We start from the raw sequence: 14,226 nt of genomic DNA on the forward strand, positions 1-14,226 counted from the left end.
AGAGATTAGAGGAGTAAATGGTCCGACCGGCCCGGAGTCGACCTGGGGACCTGCTGTTCAGGGTGTATACGCCCTAAACATACGGCTACAGAGTCACTCCAGAAAAAAAGTTATTAACATTATTGATAGGAAATGACTATACTGGTGAATAAAGACCATATTCATATCACATATCAGAAAGTGGCAAAAATGGTGACTTTGCTGCTTTGGATGAGCAATAAAATATGATTATTATTAAAATATGACCAGTTGAAAGTATGTTAACATGCAAGTAGAAAAGCCTGAAACATACATGCACTCATGCTGTATGCACACATACTGTATGCAGTAGTATAGTAAGTACACACACACAGTAGCATTGGCTAGATTAAACCCAACAAACAGACGCGGGGCGAGGTAGTTAAAACAAACCCAGTCTTCGTGGAGGGTTGGATGTTGGAGGATGGTGACTGTTTATGTACTGATGGCAGTGAGACAGAGGGCTGTGGACAGAGATGGATGACCGGGCTCCGGTGGCTTCCTGAGCACATGCACATGCACATACACACCTGTTTCTGAATGATGTCGCTCTGGCTGGCCGAGTTGAGGGCTTGCTCTCTCTTGGCTTCTGCGGCTTGTCTCTTCTTCTGCTGCTGCTGCTCTCTGAGCTGCTGGATCCTCTGCAGCTGCTCCTGGACAGAAGCTGCCTGGATGGTCACCACGTTCCCAATCTGTGCAGACAGCATAGAGAGAAGATCATTCCATGCTCTCTACTAATGTTGGATACATTTAAATTGCCTACATTAAAATGAAACGCTTTCTGGTTTTGGTAAATATTGCAGTTAAACCAGACCAGATGTAGAGATGAAGCAGGAGGGGCAGGATTCAGTTTTGTTTGGAATCAAAAAAAACCCCATTTTTCTAATTTGTTGTACCCTGATTTTACTGTGTTAAAAACCCTTTAGTGAGGCTTTATAAAAAGTTCAGTTGGGTTTAGCAGGCTCGCTTCATTACCTGTCCGCCCTGAGCTGAGGTGGTCCCAGTTTGTTGTATCTGGATAGGAAGCTGCAGTTTGATGTGCTGTGGCAGAGAGCCTCCACCCTGCTGGGCCTGCAGCTGGGCCAGCACCTGCAGACATGACACACAAATGTAAGAAATCTGAAAAGAAAATCGCTTGTACATTTATATAAAGCATTTATTTGGATGGTTGGGTCACACTGTCAGCTACATCATAGGTCAAAGACCAGACATCGTCTGTACAAGAAACTTATGAATGGCTGGATAGATTCAACTAGCAGTTCACATGATCTGGGTTTACTAGTTTGATCAGTGAGAGCATTTTGACCACTACGGCAGAGCTAGTGACGGTGCATGACACAGTAAAGTCTCCTACTGCTGCACACCGAGCAGTTTGACCTTCTTCAGTTTGGGGACTGAGATTATGGTTAACTTCTACGATCCACCGTCTCTTTGCTAATCCTACCTGTACCTGCTGCTGCAGTCCAGACACGCTGATGAGCTGAGGCGTCTGCTGCAGCTGCAGCTGGGATGTTCCTCCCTGTGCTTTAACCTGCAGCGAGGTGGGCGACTGGATGGGCATGTGGGCCTGCGTCTGAGGTGGCAGCTGGCCCTGTGGGGTGGCTGAGGTGGGGCTGCTGGTGGTGGCCAGTGGAGGCGCCCCTGCCTGAATGGGGGCTGCTGCCTGCTGGGCAGGCTGGGCTGGGGTTTTGGTACAGGTGGAGTTGGGCTGACCGGGACCTGCGTTGGCTGGAAAGACGAGGAGGGAATGTTCAGAAAATTGGATCTGTGACGGGAACTAAACTCAGCGGTCTTCCAGATTTTTTATGATTTTTCAAATGCAAAAAGTAGCAAAACTTCCCTCAGTAGAAACAACGTATTCAAAATGGACAGTTGGATAATCTGTCCTACAATGGTTAACAGTCAGGTCGTCCTTGCTTGTTTTGTGTTGTACCTGTGCTTGACGTGGGTGTGGCAGCTGAGGCCAATGGGGTGAAGAGGAAGCGCTGCACCTGGCCGTTGGGCAATGACGCCTGCATGAGCTGCTGCCCAGGTCCTGGGATGACGGTGACCCCATGTGGTATGACCTGCAGCTGGCCGGTGGTCTGGCCCTGGCCCTGAACCATCACCGTCAGAGCCTGTTGGGTACCACCAACACCAGCCTGCCGATCCACACCTGACACGGCCTGCTGCTTCTAGGGAAGGCAGGGAGGAGAGGAGAAGCTTGTTAAAAGGGGAATAAATCTGAACAGTTCAGTTTAATAAAGAATAAAATGGTTGAAGTGAGAAATTGTGATGTATCGTCATTTGCGTAAGTAATTTTAGAGTGATCTTATTGATCTTATTTGAAAATGATTTATCACTAACCTGTGTGAGCTGGGTGAGCTGTGCCATGGTCAGTTTAACCTGGCCTTGCCCTTGTGCCCGTGGGGTGCCGGGTGGAGTCTGCCCAGCGGAGCTGGCTGCCCCCTGGCCGGTAACAGTGGCAACAGGGCTGGCACCAGATATTGCAGTGGAAACTGCCTGCCCTCGAATGATCTGCGTCACTACCTGCTGGCCACCCTGACCTGGAAGAGAGAGGTGTGGCAAATTAAAAATACAAGCAACACACACATGTAGCCATAGAGGCTCACCGACACTCATAAACAGACATACTCACTTAAAATGGCAGCAACTCAATTGGCTGCCAGTGGGTAAGTTGTGCTTTGTTAAAATAAAAAGCACTCTCTTCATTACCTTGCTGGACCACGAGAGGTGTTCGAAGTATCGTCTTTCCCATGGGTCCTGTCTGCTGGATCGGGGTTCGGATCACGGTCATTCCTGGACGGATCTGAGTACTCGTTGTCAGAACCTAGAAGGATATTTTCATCAAGATGTTATGAGTAATATTTCAAAGCCAGCAAGTCCTTCCATAAACTGTCAGATTGACATAAAAGTGAGGTCTATGATAAGTGTCACACACAAAAAAACAGAGACTTGCTTTCGACATAGAATTATATAAATAAATACAAATATACACAATATGTACATCTATGGTTAAAAAAATTAATGAACAGAAAAAGTAGAAAGGCAACAGAAACAGTAATGAGGGAGATTTTTGCAAACAGTAGAAAAACACAATGACAACCACATCAAAGAAAAAAGCAAAAGATGGAAAAGAAGGGAAGTAGAAATATCCATATTTCTATTGTGAGCATGTGAGGATGACAACACTGATCATATATAAGCTCCTTTATGGATACTTCAAGACAGAGAGAAGGCAGACGTACCTGCTGCTGGGCGCCTGGGGTGTTGGGCCTGATGTTGAGCGTGGTAGTGCGTGGTTGGAATGTGGTGTAGGTCTGGGCGCCGCCCGCCGTGCTGGATGGGATGATACCCAACACTTTCTGCTGAACCACACCTGCAAAGACGAGAGGAGCAGAGAGACACCAGATTAAACAAATGTGAAGAAATGTGAAGAAAGACGCATGAGGAGAGGGGTGGGGTGAAGGAAGGCTTCACGGGGAGCCGCTTCTCAAGTAAGATTAACTCATAACTGGAGGAGAAAGATATGAAAAGAACAAGGAGAAATATTTGAGCGATGACACAAAATGGCATTGGAGACAGATGTGGTTTGAAGGAAGAGGTAAACAGGACAATGCTGCAAGGAAGGGAGAGGTCATGCAGCTTTCAAGTTTAAAGAATTGACAGGGTTGAGATTGCAATTTAAAGATACAACCGTGTATTTCTGTAGGAAAGTTTGTCAACTTATATTTTCAGAGCTTGTGATATTTGTTCGTCAAATACCTGCCTTTTATTACAGCAAACACATCCACCAACACATTTCAAATTGCTCAAACACCTCTAATACAATTACATGCTTGCATGTTAGCAGTGGGCAGTAGTACAGAGGTCCTTCATTGACACAACTCAACACATTATTTGTGGGCTTCTCTCCTGGCTAGATGTCCGGCTTTTGATCACAGCAGTGGTAAATATTAGTTGAGCAGGTAAACAAAATCTTCAAAGGCTCCCTGAAAGCTTAGTTGGGTTTCCCCCAACATATCTGACCCCCTCATAAATTATGCATGAATTCAGATCCTACTTTTTAAAACTTTAAATCGGACAAAGGGAGCGTTTCATATTTGTTCACCAGGCTCTGTGCCTTCATGAGCTCACGTGAAGCTGATGGCAGAAATGAAGACCAAGAGAGTGAAGCTCTTTTTCCTCTGCTGCCTTGTTGCTGCGGTTTTTCAACCGCAACCACGCAGGTAAACCTATACATCAAGGGTTTCCCTCTTCAAACAGGGACGTTAAATCCAGTCGTAAGACCTGGGGAGTAGCTGCTCCGGTCACACACATCAAACACTTGTTTCTATGGCCTGGCTGTTTGGAGAGGTCGGGGAGTTGGGACTCCGGTGAGAGGAGAGGTCTACTTTGATTCAAAAAAAATGGAGGGAAAAAAGAAAAATGGAGTCCCACTATAGAGGGCTAACTGTCTGGGAAGCAGACCTCAGGGTAAACTTGTTTTCCTCCCTAACTTCCTTAAGCCCTTCCAAAACAAACAGGGCACCCAACAGTCATGCTGGATAAATACACATGTCCATTAAATGGCTACACTCCACCTGAACTTAGTTTCTCCTTCATAGTAACTTCAAAGGTAAGAAAAAAAGTCACTTTCTTCATATCCATAGTGAATATCTTTCTCTTTATCTGGTGACTGCATGTATGTATTAAACAATCCATTGATTGTGTTATGATGAGGAACTATTATTAATGGCACCACCTTTCGTTTCATTCTTTTCAGTTAGCATGAAAAAAGGATAAAGCAGGAAAGCAGCAGTTATAAGGGTTAAAACCTGTACAAAATGAATCTATATATATATATATATATATATATATATATATATATATATATATAACTTAATGACGTCTTGAAAGGTTCTGCAATGTCCAGATTAAACTGTCATATTCAGTGTATTTCTTGTCAAAGTTTGAATGAGACATATATTTTGTCTTTAAAAAGCAGCTTTTTTATATTTGAACTACTAAATACTGAATCTGACCCACACAAGAATGGTCAGTGGCTTTAATGGAGCCTGTCAACATATCCGACCAACTAGTACATGTGTTGAGCAGTATACATCTTGTGATAACTTGACAGGACCACAGACAGTCCTGGAGGTGCTCAGTACAAACCTTCGCCGTCATCTGCGGTGTCAATATTGAAATTCAAAAAAGAAAAAGTTAAAAAGCACCTCACTCGAGATTCTCCAATTCTGAATCCGCAGTCCGGATTTAGAACCTCAGACTACACAAGTCTACCACCCCCAAAACCATCCAACCAAAATAACAGTTTTCTATTAGATTACCATGCCGACAAGACACAACCAGACATGATGTGTCACGCCAAACTAAGCTGCTGACTCATGAGGCTGGCAAATAATGGGCACCACAATAGGGGCGGTGCGAGCATGCTTCTGCCACAGTAGCACAAAACACAGCGAAGGACTGGCTGCTTCTCAGACCGTAGCACCTTTTACCTCTGCGACCAGAGGGGACAAAAGGTTCAATAAAAGCACAAGCTCACTACTATAATTGGGCACTACTAAGCTCAACTTTACATTTTTATTGTTTGGGGTTGATGTCATTGTCTCCTTCGTTTTCCTGTCTTGCTCAGACAGCAGACAGCACCAGGTCCTGATGCTTTAAAATTAAATTTTTATCATTAGAAAAATACATTTTAAAATTATGAATGGCCTTGAAATCATTTTTATCTATATTCATTCTATGATTTAATTATGTTTCAGGGTATCCTCATAACATCACTTAAAGACAAACTGAAACAGAAGAGGTCAGTGGTAAAACACTTCAGTAATCGGGGATGTGGGCTTGGATTCTGAGGTCTGGAACAAGGCTAAATGAAGTGCTTCAAAATCGGGTGTGATTTCAAGCATGCAAAAGAAAAACACAACTGCATTAGGGCCATGGTAAAACTAACCGTGACAGCTGTGTGACTGATTCAGTAAAAGTCTATTTAGCAGTGTGTTAAATCGAGGCCAGCATCTGCACACTCGAGCTCTACAGTTCGTCTAAGATGTGGCGATTTGAAAATGAGTACTTGTGTAGTTGGCTCGCTGACAGTGGTGATGAAGGACAGGGGACTGTTTAATTTGTGTTAAATTAGTAGATTTCAAAATATTTGGGCATGCAATAGCTGGTACCAACAACATTTTAAAAAAAAGCTCACTCAGTCATTCTAGAGCGCCATGCGTGTAGTCAGTAAATTGCTTAAACAATGACATGCAATTGTTGAGCAAGATCTTATATAGCTCTTTTGACACATTTGAAAAGTCTCAGCTGTAGATGGAAATACATGTTTACACTGAAAATCTGTAACTTATGCTCTGTTTGTCTCAAAAGGGCAACTTATTAAAAATTTGGCCCACCTCCTTGTGAAGTTGGCACGTTGACTGTGACGATCTTGCTGTTGGCGGGCAGAGGCAGCTTCGTGGTCAATACCTTTCCACCCACCGACGTTCCCGTAATCTGGAAGGTGTGGCCACCAGATGTGGCCAGGGTGGTCTCAGTGCCGGCTCCTAATGAAGCAAACAAACAAAACAAAACATTACAACAAATACTTAAAAGACTACCACCGACACGCTGGCGATGGTGATCACCAAACTGATCCAATACTCTCATGCAGAGCCGCATAAAACACATTCACATACTATGAATGAAAACTGCAAATTTAATGAAAGAGAAAAAGATCAACAGATTTCCTGTCTCTTTAATGCTTACAGTTCCTCCTCCTCTATGATTTACCTTGTGTGCTTTGACCCTGCTTGACCCAGGTGGCAAACGACTGCTGGAAGTTCTTGTTCTGCTGGAATGTGACGGGGGTGCCCATCTTGGTGGACAGTACCACCTTGGTGGTGGGCGTGCCCTGGCCTGTCAATGAACCGATAATGACTTTGGGTGTGATGGCAGATGTTGCGGGAGTCCCTGTTGGAGTAGCTGTGCCCAAACCAGGTTTCTGCTCGAGACGTTTCTGAAAAGGTAAATAAGATAGTCAGTGCATTAATTCAGGAACCAAAAAACTGGTTTGTGTAGCAATGAAGTGGTAAAGACTGAGATGTTTGCCGGTCTGCTGCCCAACCAATTGAGTAGAAATAAATCAATTGTCTGTTGTCTTGGCCATGAAGTGCTCAAGAATGTAAGATTGTGTAAATCCCACAGAAAGAACATTGTCCACCAAGCTTTTTCCTATGGGGAAAACGGCCTTACGTGAAACATAAAAAAAAAATTATGTTAAAAATCTTGATTAAAGAATGAACACATGTGCCTTTGATGAAATTGCGCTATTAGTGGAAAGATTAGTGAACTAAACCACACTTGCCTTGGCCTGCTCTGCTGCCTGAGCTTTCTCCTTCTCCACCCTGTAAAAGAAAAAAGAACATATCAAGCTTCAAACACAACAAAAACTAGTTATAAGGAAATATTCAGCAGCCTAAAATATTTTTCATTCATTTTTTTCCTCAGGTTAAAAAAACAAACATTTGAGCATCATTTCACACTACAAGAATATTAACACTCCACCCCTGATCATATCAGACTATGCAGTGAAACCCGTTTATAATTTTTCTTCTAACATATTACATAATTGATGCTAAAATGCATTTGCATGCTGGACCTCTGACCTTTCTGAGAAGGCTCTGATCTCCCATAGGTCCAGCTCCTCCTCAGCCACCCACGTCTCAATCACCACTGGGCCCGTCTGCTTGGCAGGCTCAGGCTTCTTGGGGCGCAAGGCACTGGAGCGCAACCCTTTCCTCTGAGGGGTGTGGGTTTCTGGGATGTGGACAGATTAATAAATTAAAAGACAAATAAACGGTTTGAATGTTTGTGTATGGTTGAGAGAGCCAGAGCAGGAAACGTGTCAGTTGGATATTTCTGCTGTCAACAACAGGTTTCACTTTTTAACGTTTAAATGTTTAAAAAGGAGCGTGACAACTGATGGATAGACATGTAACACCTCACTGAATTCGTATTTCATATCTTGAACTCTATTTTCCCCAGTGTGAAGAATGACAAAAACACCGTACCTTTCGGAGTCTCAGGCACTCCGAGGGGACATATGATTTTGCGGATGCAGTACTCTGAGCGAATGCCGTAGGGTCCCACGTCGCGGCGCTTGATGATCTCTGTGGTGGTGATTTCAGTATCTGATGTCTCTGTAGCAATGAGTGGGGATAGGGCTGGGTTGGTATGGTGAGGAGGAGGAAAGCCCGAGAAAATGGAGGAAATGCACTCCAACATAAACACAATGGCACCCAAATGAGACTGAAGGCTTTCATTTTCAGACGGACATTTTGACCTGTTTCTATGGGGGTGAGGATGAGAGCCCAAGTTAATGAATAAATATATATATCTTAAGTAATCGAAAAGAAGAAAACAACAGGGGGCTTTGATAATCTCTACGGAGTAACTCAATTGTTGGGGAAACACCAGCTGCATCCATCCACAATACAAGTGAAAATTCATTAAATTCATAGGTAAGAAAGCAGTAAATATCATACCTTATATATCAAACAACACAATTGATTCAACCCTCAAAGCTGCTGGTGAGTTCACACTCACCCTATTTTACTTTTAGACTTGTTGAGCATTTTATTCCCTTGCTCCCAGAATGAACAACAAATTTATTTGATGATTTGGGCGAGTACAGTGGGTTCTACCTGTGCGTGTGGTGCCGACGGCAGCGGATGGTTTGACGGCCATGTCGTCCCATCTCAGACAGGCCCACAGCAGCCTCAGCATCAGACTCACACCGGCCAGAGACTTCACCGTCTGCAGGCGATATCTACAACACAACCCAGAGGTTCTAATATTAGTCATATGTGGTTGTATGTAAACAACTTTCCCAAGAGTGGTGTGATGATTAAATCTTCACACCTATACGGCTGTAAAAAATATCACAGCTAGAATTACCGTCTTGCGGCTACACACCTTCACCAGATAGTCATGTGGCAGGAAATATATCACAATCTTCTGTTCCACAGTTTTAGTGTTGCTGAACCTCTGACTTTCTTCAAATAAGATGTCATCATTTTATCCTATTCAATATTTGCCTGAAAGTGTGTCATCATAATTAAGATTAGATGACTGTGCTCACAGATTACAGTAACCTTTAATTACCAAAATCTAATTAGTTCATCTTTGAGTCCCAGTGAAAGCTTGTGCCAAGTTTGAAGGGATATCCTTAAGGCGTTTCCGTGATGTCATGGTTATGAGAATGGGATGAACATACAGGCGTATGGATGGCCGTCGGCATATTCATAGAGGAATAAATATGGCCATATATTGGAACAAACCCCAGGAAAATGGAAACATCTGTTGTGTACATTTTGCTGAAAACTGAAAGGGAGAAAAAACAGCTGTGGGGTAATGGGAGGGCTGCTGGCCGTCGTCCACTGCCCCGTGTCATGCAGTTAATTACAGCAGTGCCACTGACCAGTGAGTTGTTCTGCATCATGGAACAGGAAGAGGCAGATTAAAAACAGGCTTGTGGAGATGTTGTTGTCTCCTCATGACCATTTCCACGAAAGAAACAGAGCAACTGGCTGCAATCATTAATAAATAATTTTAAAATGCTCATTTGGTTGAGGGAAAGATACAGTCTGACCAAGAGAGTACATAAAACAAAAATGTTTAACTCTCAAGTTCAAAGTTGAAGCTTCTACATATTTCATTTGGTTCTTTTTAGGGTGTAACAGACTGTTCTGAGAGTAGAATTAGATGAGAGGACAACATCCATCAATGGATAAAATTCCTTTAGTTTCATCTAAGAAGAAATATTCCTTCCGTGCATCATTATGGCTGGGGCTTACAGCTATGAACTTGGCATTTAGGACCTGGTCATTCAAAGTATCTTGAACATCTACAAAAACATGATCATCACAGAGCTGTGTGTTTATGGGGTTTGGTAGATATTCCTTTTCCCATGTGTAACCACAGGTGGGAAAATATCCATCGGTTGCAGGGTTGGGTTCATTGCACAGAGTGAACATCCTGACACTTCTCCGACCACTGGATGATTCATGTCTGCTTTGGAACTCTGAGGTTCGGTCGAAATAACCAGAGGTCCCTTTGCGACACTCGACTCAGAGCCACAACATCACTCAGGGCCACAGCCATGAATGTCAGACAGCGAGGGAGTAAACGTAATGGATGACAAATCAACAGGACGTGGCATTCGGACAAAACCAGGAGGATAATGAAGAAAATAGTATTATCTTTAACCTTCAATCCTCTTTTTGTATAAATCCATCATTGTTTTAAAAAGTGGTACAAAACACTGTGGTTAACAAATTAACAATCAACCACACAGCTACCAAAAGAGATAGCCTTTACACTATTGCATTGCAAAAAAATTACAGCTAAAACATGTGACATGCAGGTGTCAAATTGATTTTTTTCCTGCTACTGGTTCAAGAGAGAAGGGCAATGCCGTAAAAGTGTACAAAAAAGTGTGTACAAAATATAATTCAACTTAAAAAAAGCATTAAAAGCAGGATTTTCCTCTAAAGAGATCTCTTTCATAGCATTCTTTTCATGTCTCAATATTGGAAACGTGACCTGGAAGCAAAAATAACAATACACCAGCCTTCACTGGATTCAATTAAGTGCTACTTTAACTTTTTCAGTAAACACAGTGCATTAATGTGTTCAGTGACAATGAGGTGACACATACATACGACACACTGATAGAGAGCAAGCTTACCTCCAGGTGATGCCAAACGTAGGCCTGGGTGAAGGATATGGCCAGATATCCGAGGCTGGCTTGGCATTGTAGCTAAACACAGGGACCTCACGGAATCCGCCTCGCCTCCCTAACACCTTCAAGTCGTCATGTGGCAGAACAAAGATACTCTTGCGGCTGCTCTTGGTGACAAACTTGCGGTAAGAAGGGAGAGCGGTGTCCGAGCGCGTCTTCTTGGTGCGGGAGAATTTGAGGAGGCGGACGCGGCCCTTTGTTGATAAAGAGTCCTCTTGGCTCACAGCGAGAGATGCTACCGAGACTTTACCATTACTGTCAGTTGTTGACTTACTGACAGAGGCCAAGAGCATCGTCCTCTGTTCTTGTGTCACCATTTCACCCTGGCCATCTTCAGACTGACCATCGAGCCCGGGGGAACAGATTTTGGTCACAGTCGTTTTGGTCAGGGTTGTAAGAGCGGACACTGCGCTGCTTTCTGTTGTTGACACCAACCCTCCAGATCCACTGGATGGCGCGCTGGCTATCCTCCTCTCTGTGGAAACTACTGTTGTGGTGGTGGTGGTGGAAGTTGTGGTTACCTGGGTGACCACAGATTTCCGTGGCTCCGTCGGCCCACTGTTACTATTCTCCTCAGCAAATTCATCGCTCAGACTGGACTCCTCTGCTGAAGGTATAGGAGATGGCGCCATTCTGATGATCTTGACTGCAGGACTGGCTTTGGTCTCCACGGTCTGAAACGGCGATGGGCTTTTGTGCTGCAGAGTGCTCTGAGTATTAGCTCCAAGTGCAACCAAGTTGTTTTCCAGCCTTGGTATCTTTACTGGAGGTTTGTAGTTCTGGTCTGATATCGCTGTCTTGCTCTCTACCTCTACCTTCGATACTAGATCTGGATCTTTTACCCCAATCTCTGTGCAATCATTTGCCAAATCTCCATTCACCAAAGGCTTTTGCTGCGTGTTGTCCTTCAGCGAGACAACAAGGCCATGGTCTTCTATTTTACCAGTGCTGTTCACCTTGGGTTGGGGACTGTTGGTGAGCACACCATTATTTGAACTCATTACAGACTTAGTCAACATGCTTTCACTCCCCAAGCCATCATTACCATTTACCCGAGGGACAGGAGAAACTAGCTCTGGAGTGCTAATACCTTTTGTTCTATGCTGTCCAATTTCTTGCACATTTTCTTGGTTCTCTCCCGGGCCCATGCCATTTTCCTCAGTGCCTGAATGTGCAGAGATTAAAGTTTCTAGGTTTTGCTGGACAGGTTTAGAGGGCATTGTGTTTTGACCACTTTTTGGGTCAAGTACACTTGTAGATGTCCTTACCGAGTCCAATTTTAAATTGGGAAGCTCAGATCCTGTATTTTCAATATGAGCAGCCTTGGTAACATCTGATGCTACAATGGCATTTTGTTGCTCCAAAGAGCTGTGAGTTCTCTGCGCTGTTATTTCCTCTACTTCAGGCAGTTTGACAGCCTCTTGCCCTGAAATGTCTGCAGTGGTCTCTTTTGGCCCCATAGTCCTTTCCACAGAGTCTGCCACCAGTTCCTGGGGCAGGGAGGTGGTCTGATTTCGTGGTGAAGCCAAATCTCCACTTGTACCTGTACTGCAACTGTGTTTGGGTGTGGAGTCCAGATGAGGAGAAGGAAGGGGAGTTACAATATCCTGTGTAGTTTTAGAGAGTTCAGCTCGACTCTCCCCTTTAACTTCTCCTGCACCAGGGGTTTTAATTGTGGAAGATTTCTCCTCCACTTTCACAGCATTGCCCAATGCGAGCTGTGTCTGAGCGAGAGTACTGGGCTTGAGTGGTGACCGTGGCCGGACTGGAGTGCTCAGAGCAGGGGTTGAAGTAGATGAAAGTGGTGGAGGAGTCTTGGGTTTGGAGGCAGCCACTTGCTGCCTCTGCTTCTCTTCAATAATGCGCTGCTTCACTCTGCGCTCCAGCAAGCCATCCAGCTTGGAGGTCTTGACTATCTTCTTGTAGGCTACGCGGGTGAGGAATCCGTTGCTGACATCCACTACATCGTAGTAAAAGGGTCGTTGAGGGTCATCTGCTGGCTCGACCTTCATGGAAGCATTACCCTCCTGAACACTGGAGCCTGGAGAGGAAATGGATTTAGATTTAGATAAAAAATAAGATACTTTTTCCACATGAAAATTTCATGTCTCAACAAGTGGCAGACAAATTAAGTTGAAAAGCTTATGCGAGAGATACTCAATATCTAAGTGGACGGATTTCGATCTTACAAATTGGACATAGCGCACCACTCTGTGTACTCTCATACTGTAAATGCAATTGAATACAATGCTATTAGACACTAAGTCGCACTCTGTCATACTTTGTTCTTCATCCGATCTTGATTCTGTGGGGTCCACCTCCATTTTTGCAGGTGATTCATCAACAGGCGATTCCTCCATCTTTTCTTTTATATCCACCTCTTCTTTTGTTTCCTCTTTCATCCTCTCATTAGACACAAACTCTTCAGCAGACCGCAGATGATCGGTTGCAGGTTTGGAGAGGCTGCATAAGCCTTGATCTTTTGCTTCACAGACTGAAGCAGCAGCTCCCTGAGCTTCTGGGGTGGCTACACTGGGTCGTCGACTCAAGTCCAACAGGGAGCATTTCTTGCCAAGTTTCGCATCTTTGGAAAACAGAACACGAGTCAGACATTATTTTTTAAACTAGCTTGAAACACACTTTTCCTATTAAACAGTCGATTTAGGAGCACAAATAATCAGTGATTAAGGAATAAAGTAAACTTGAAAAGGATCAACTTGTATCCTCCGAGATGAAAAATATTAGAGTGGACATTGCAGTTTGACAGTCTTTTACATTCAGTTAAAGGTGAATAAATAATAAAGAATACAACTATGTGTGAGGTCTTTGGTTTAAGTTATAATACACAACACAATGATCCATAGACATATCAAAAGAGTGACCTGATTAATTGAAGTCCAACCAACACACAATGAAAGAGTTGATATTACTAAATGAGAGACTAATTCCTTCTCAGAGTCAAAGAAACTTTAAATCCAAGAAAACCAAAGTCCAAATAACTAAAAACCACATTTTAGGCCCCAAAGTGTCCCGTTCCAGACCTTCCAGTTCTTTGCGGTAGTTGGCATTGGTGTTGCCTGGGAGCCTGGGGACAAACCGCTGCACATAGGTCTTACTGATCCAACTCCAGCCCCCATAGCCCGTAACACGATACTCCTCTCCTTTCTGCTTCCACACCTTCACATTAGACAAGAAAGGAGAAGTGGAATGAGAAAAATACAGACGGAGAAACAACAAGGGTTGAAAGGTTCAAAAGGGGAAGAGCGGTGGGAAAGGAGAGAGCGATGAGGCAGGAGATTATAAGTTTCGAGGTTATTCACACACAAATCACTAATTGCTGAGGGAAATGAATCACAGCAAAGCTCAACTCGCTGCATCAAAGAGTCCTTGACGGTTAACTCATGCACATACTC

The 14,226-nt window shown here is 43.8% G+C and overlaps 1 protein-coding gene across 8 annotated transcripts in view; it reads right to left on the bottom strand.

Moving 5' to 3' along the window:
* The window catches only part of LOC118312587 (nucleosome-remodeling factor subunit BPTF-like), a 42,142-nt gene that overhangs the window by 13,143 nt on the left and 14,773 nt on the right, over positions 1-14,226 (bottom strand). For 6 of the 8 annotated variants that reach the window (XR_007031325.1, XR_007031326.1, XM_047333859.1 and 3 more), the window contains 16 exons: positions 13,855-13,990; positions 13,095-13,397; positions 10,760-12,854; positions 8,715-8,839; positions 8,082-8,234; positions 7,677-7,827; positions 7,376-7,415; positions 6,802-7,027; positions 6,426-6,575; positions 3,267-3,397; positions 2,734-2,848; positions 2,365-2,564; positions 1,952-2,192; positions 1,463-1,746; positions 994-1,107; positions 549-710 (listed from right to left, as the gene is read on the bottom strand). Coding sequence is in view for 6 of the 8 variants with exons in the window: in XM_047333859.1 (XP_047189815.1) it covers positions 549-710; positions 994-1,107; positions 1,463-1,746; positions 1,952-2,192; positions 2,365-2,564; positions 2,734-2,848; positions 3,267-3,397; positions 6,426-6,575; positions 6,802-7,027; positions 7,376-7,415; positions 7,677-7,827; positions 8,082-8,234; positions 8,715-8,839; positions 10,760-12,854; positions 13,095-13,397; positions 13,855-13,990 (4,626 nt within the window). In the remaining 2 variants the exon portion in view is untranslated. The remainder of the gene's footprint in view (positions 1-548; positions 711-993; positions 1,108-1,462; positions 1,747-1,951; positions 2,193-2,364; positions 2,565-2,733; positions 2,849-3,266; positions 3,398-6,425; positions 6,576-6,801; positions 7,028-7,375; positions 7,416-7,676; positions 7,828-8,081; positions 8,235-8,714; positions 8,840-10,759; positions 12,855-13,094; positions 13,398-13,854; positions 13,991-14,226) is intronic. The other 2 variants (XM_047333857.1, XM_035637302.2) reach the window with 2 other exon arrangements.

This window comes from Scophthalmus maximus, chromosome 8, assembly GCF_022379125.1.
Source record: "Scophthalmus maximus strain ysfricsl-2021 chromosome 8, ASM2237912v1, whole genome shotgun sequence".
Classification (NCBI taxonomy): domain Eukaryota; kingdom Metazoa; phylum Chordata; class Actinopteri; order Pleuronectiformes; family Scophthalmidae; genus Scophthalmus; species Scophthalmus maximus.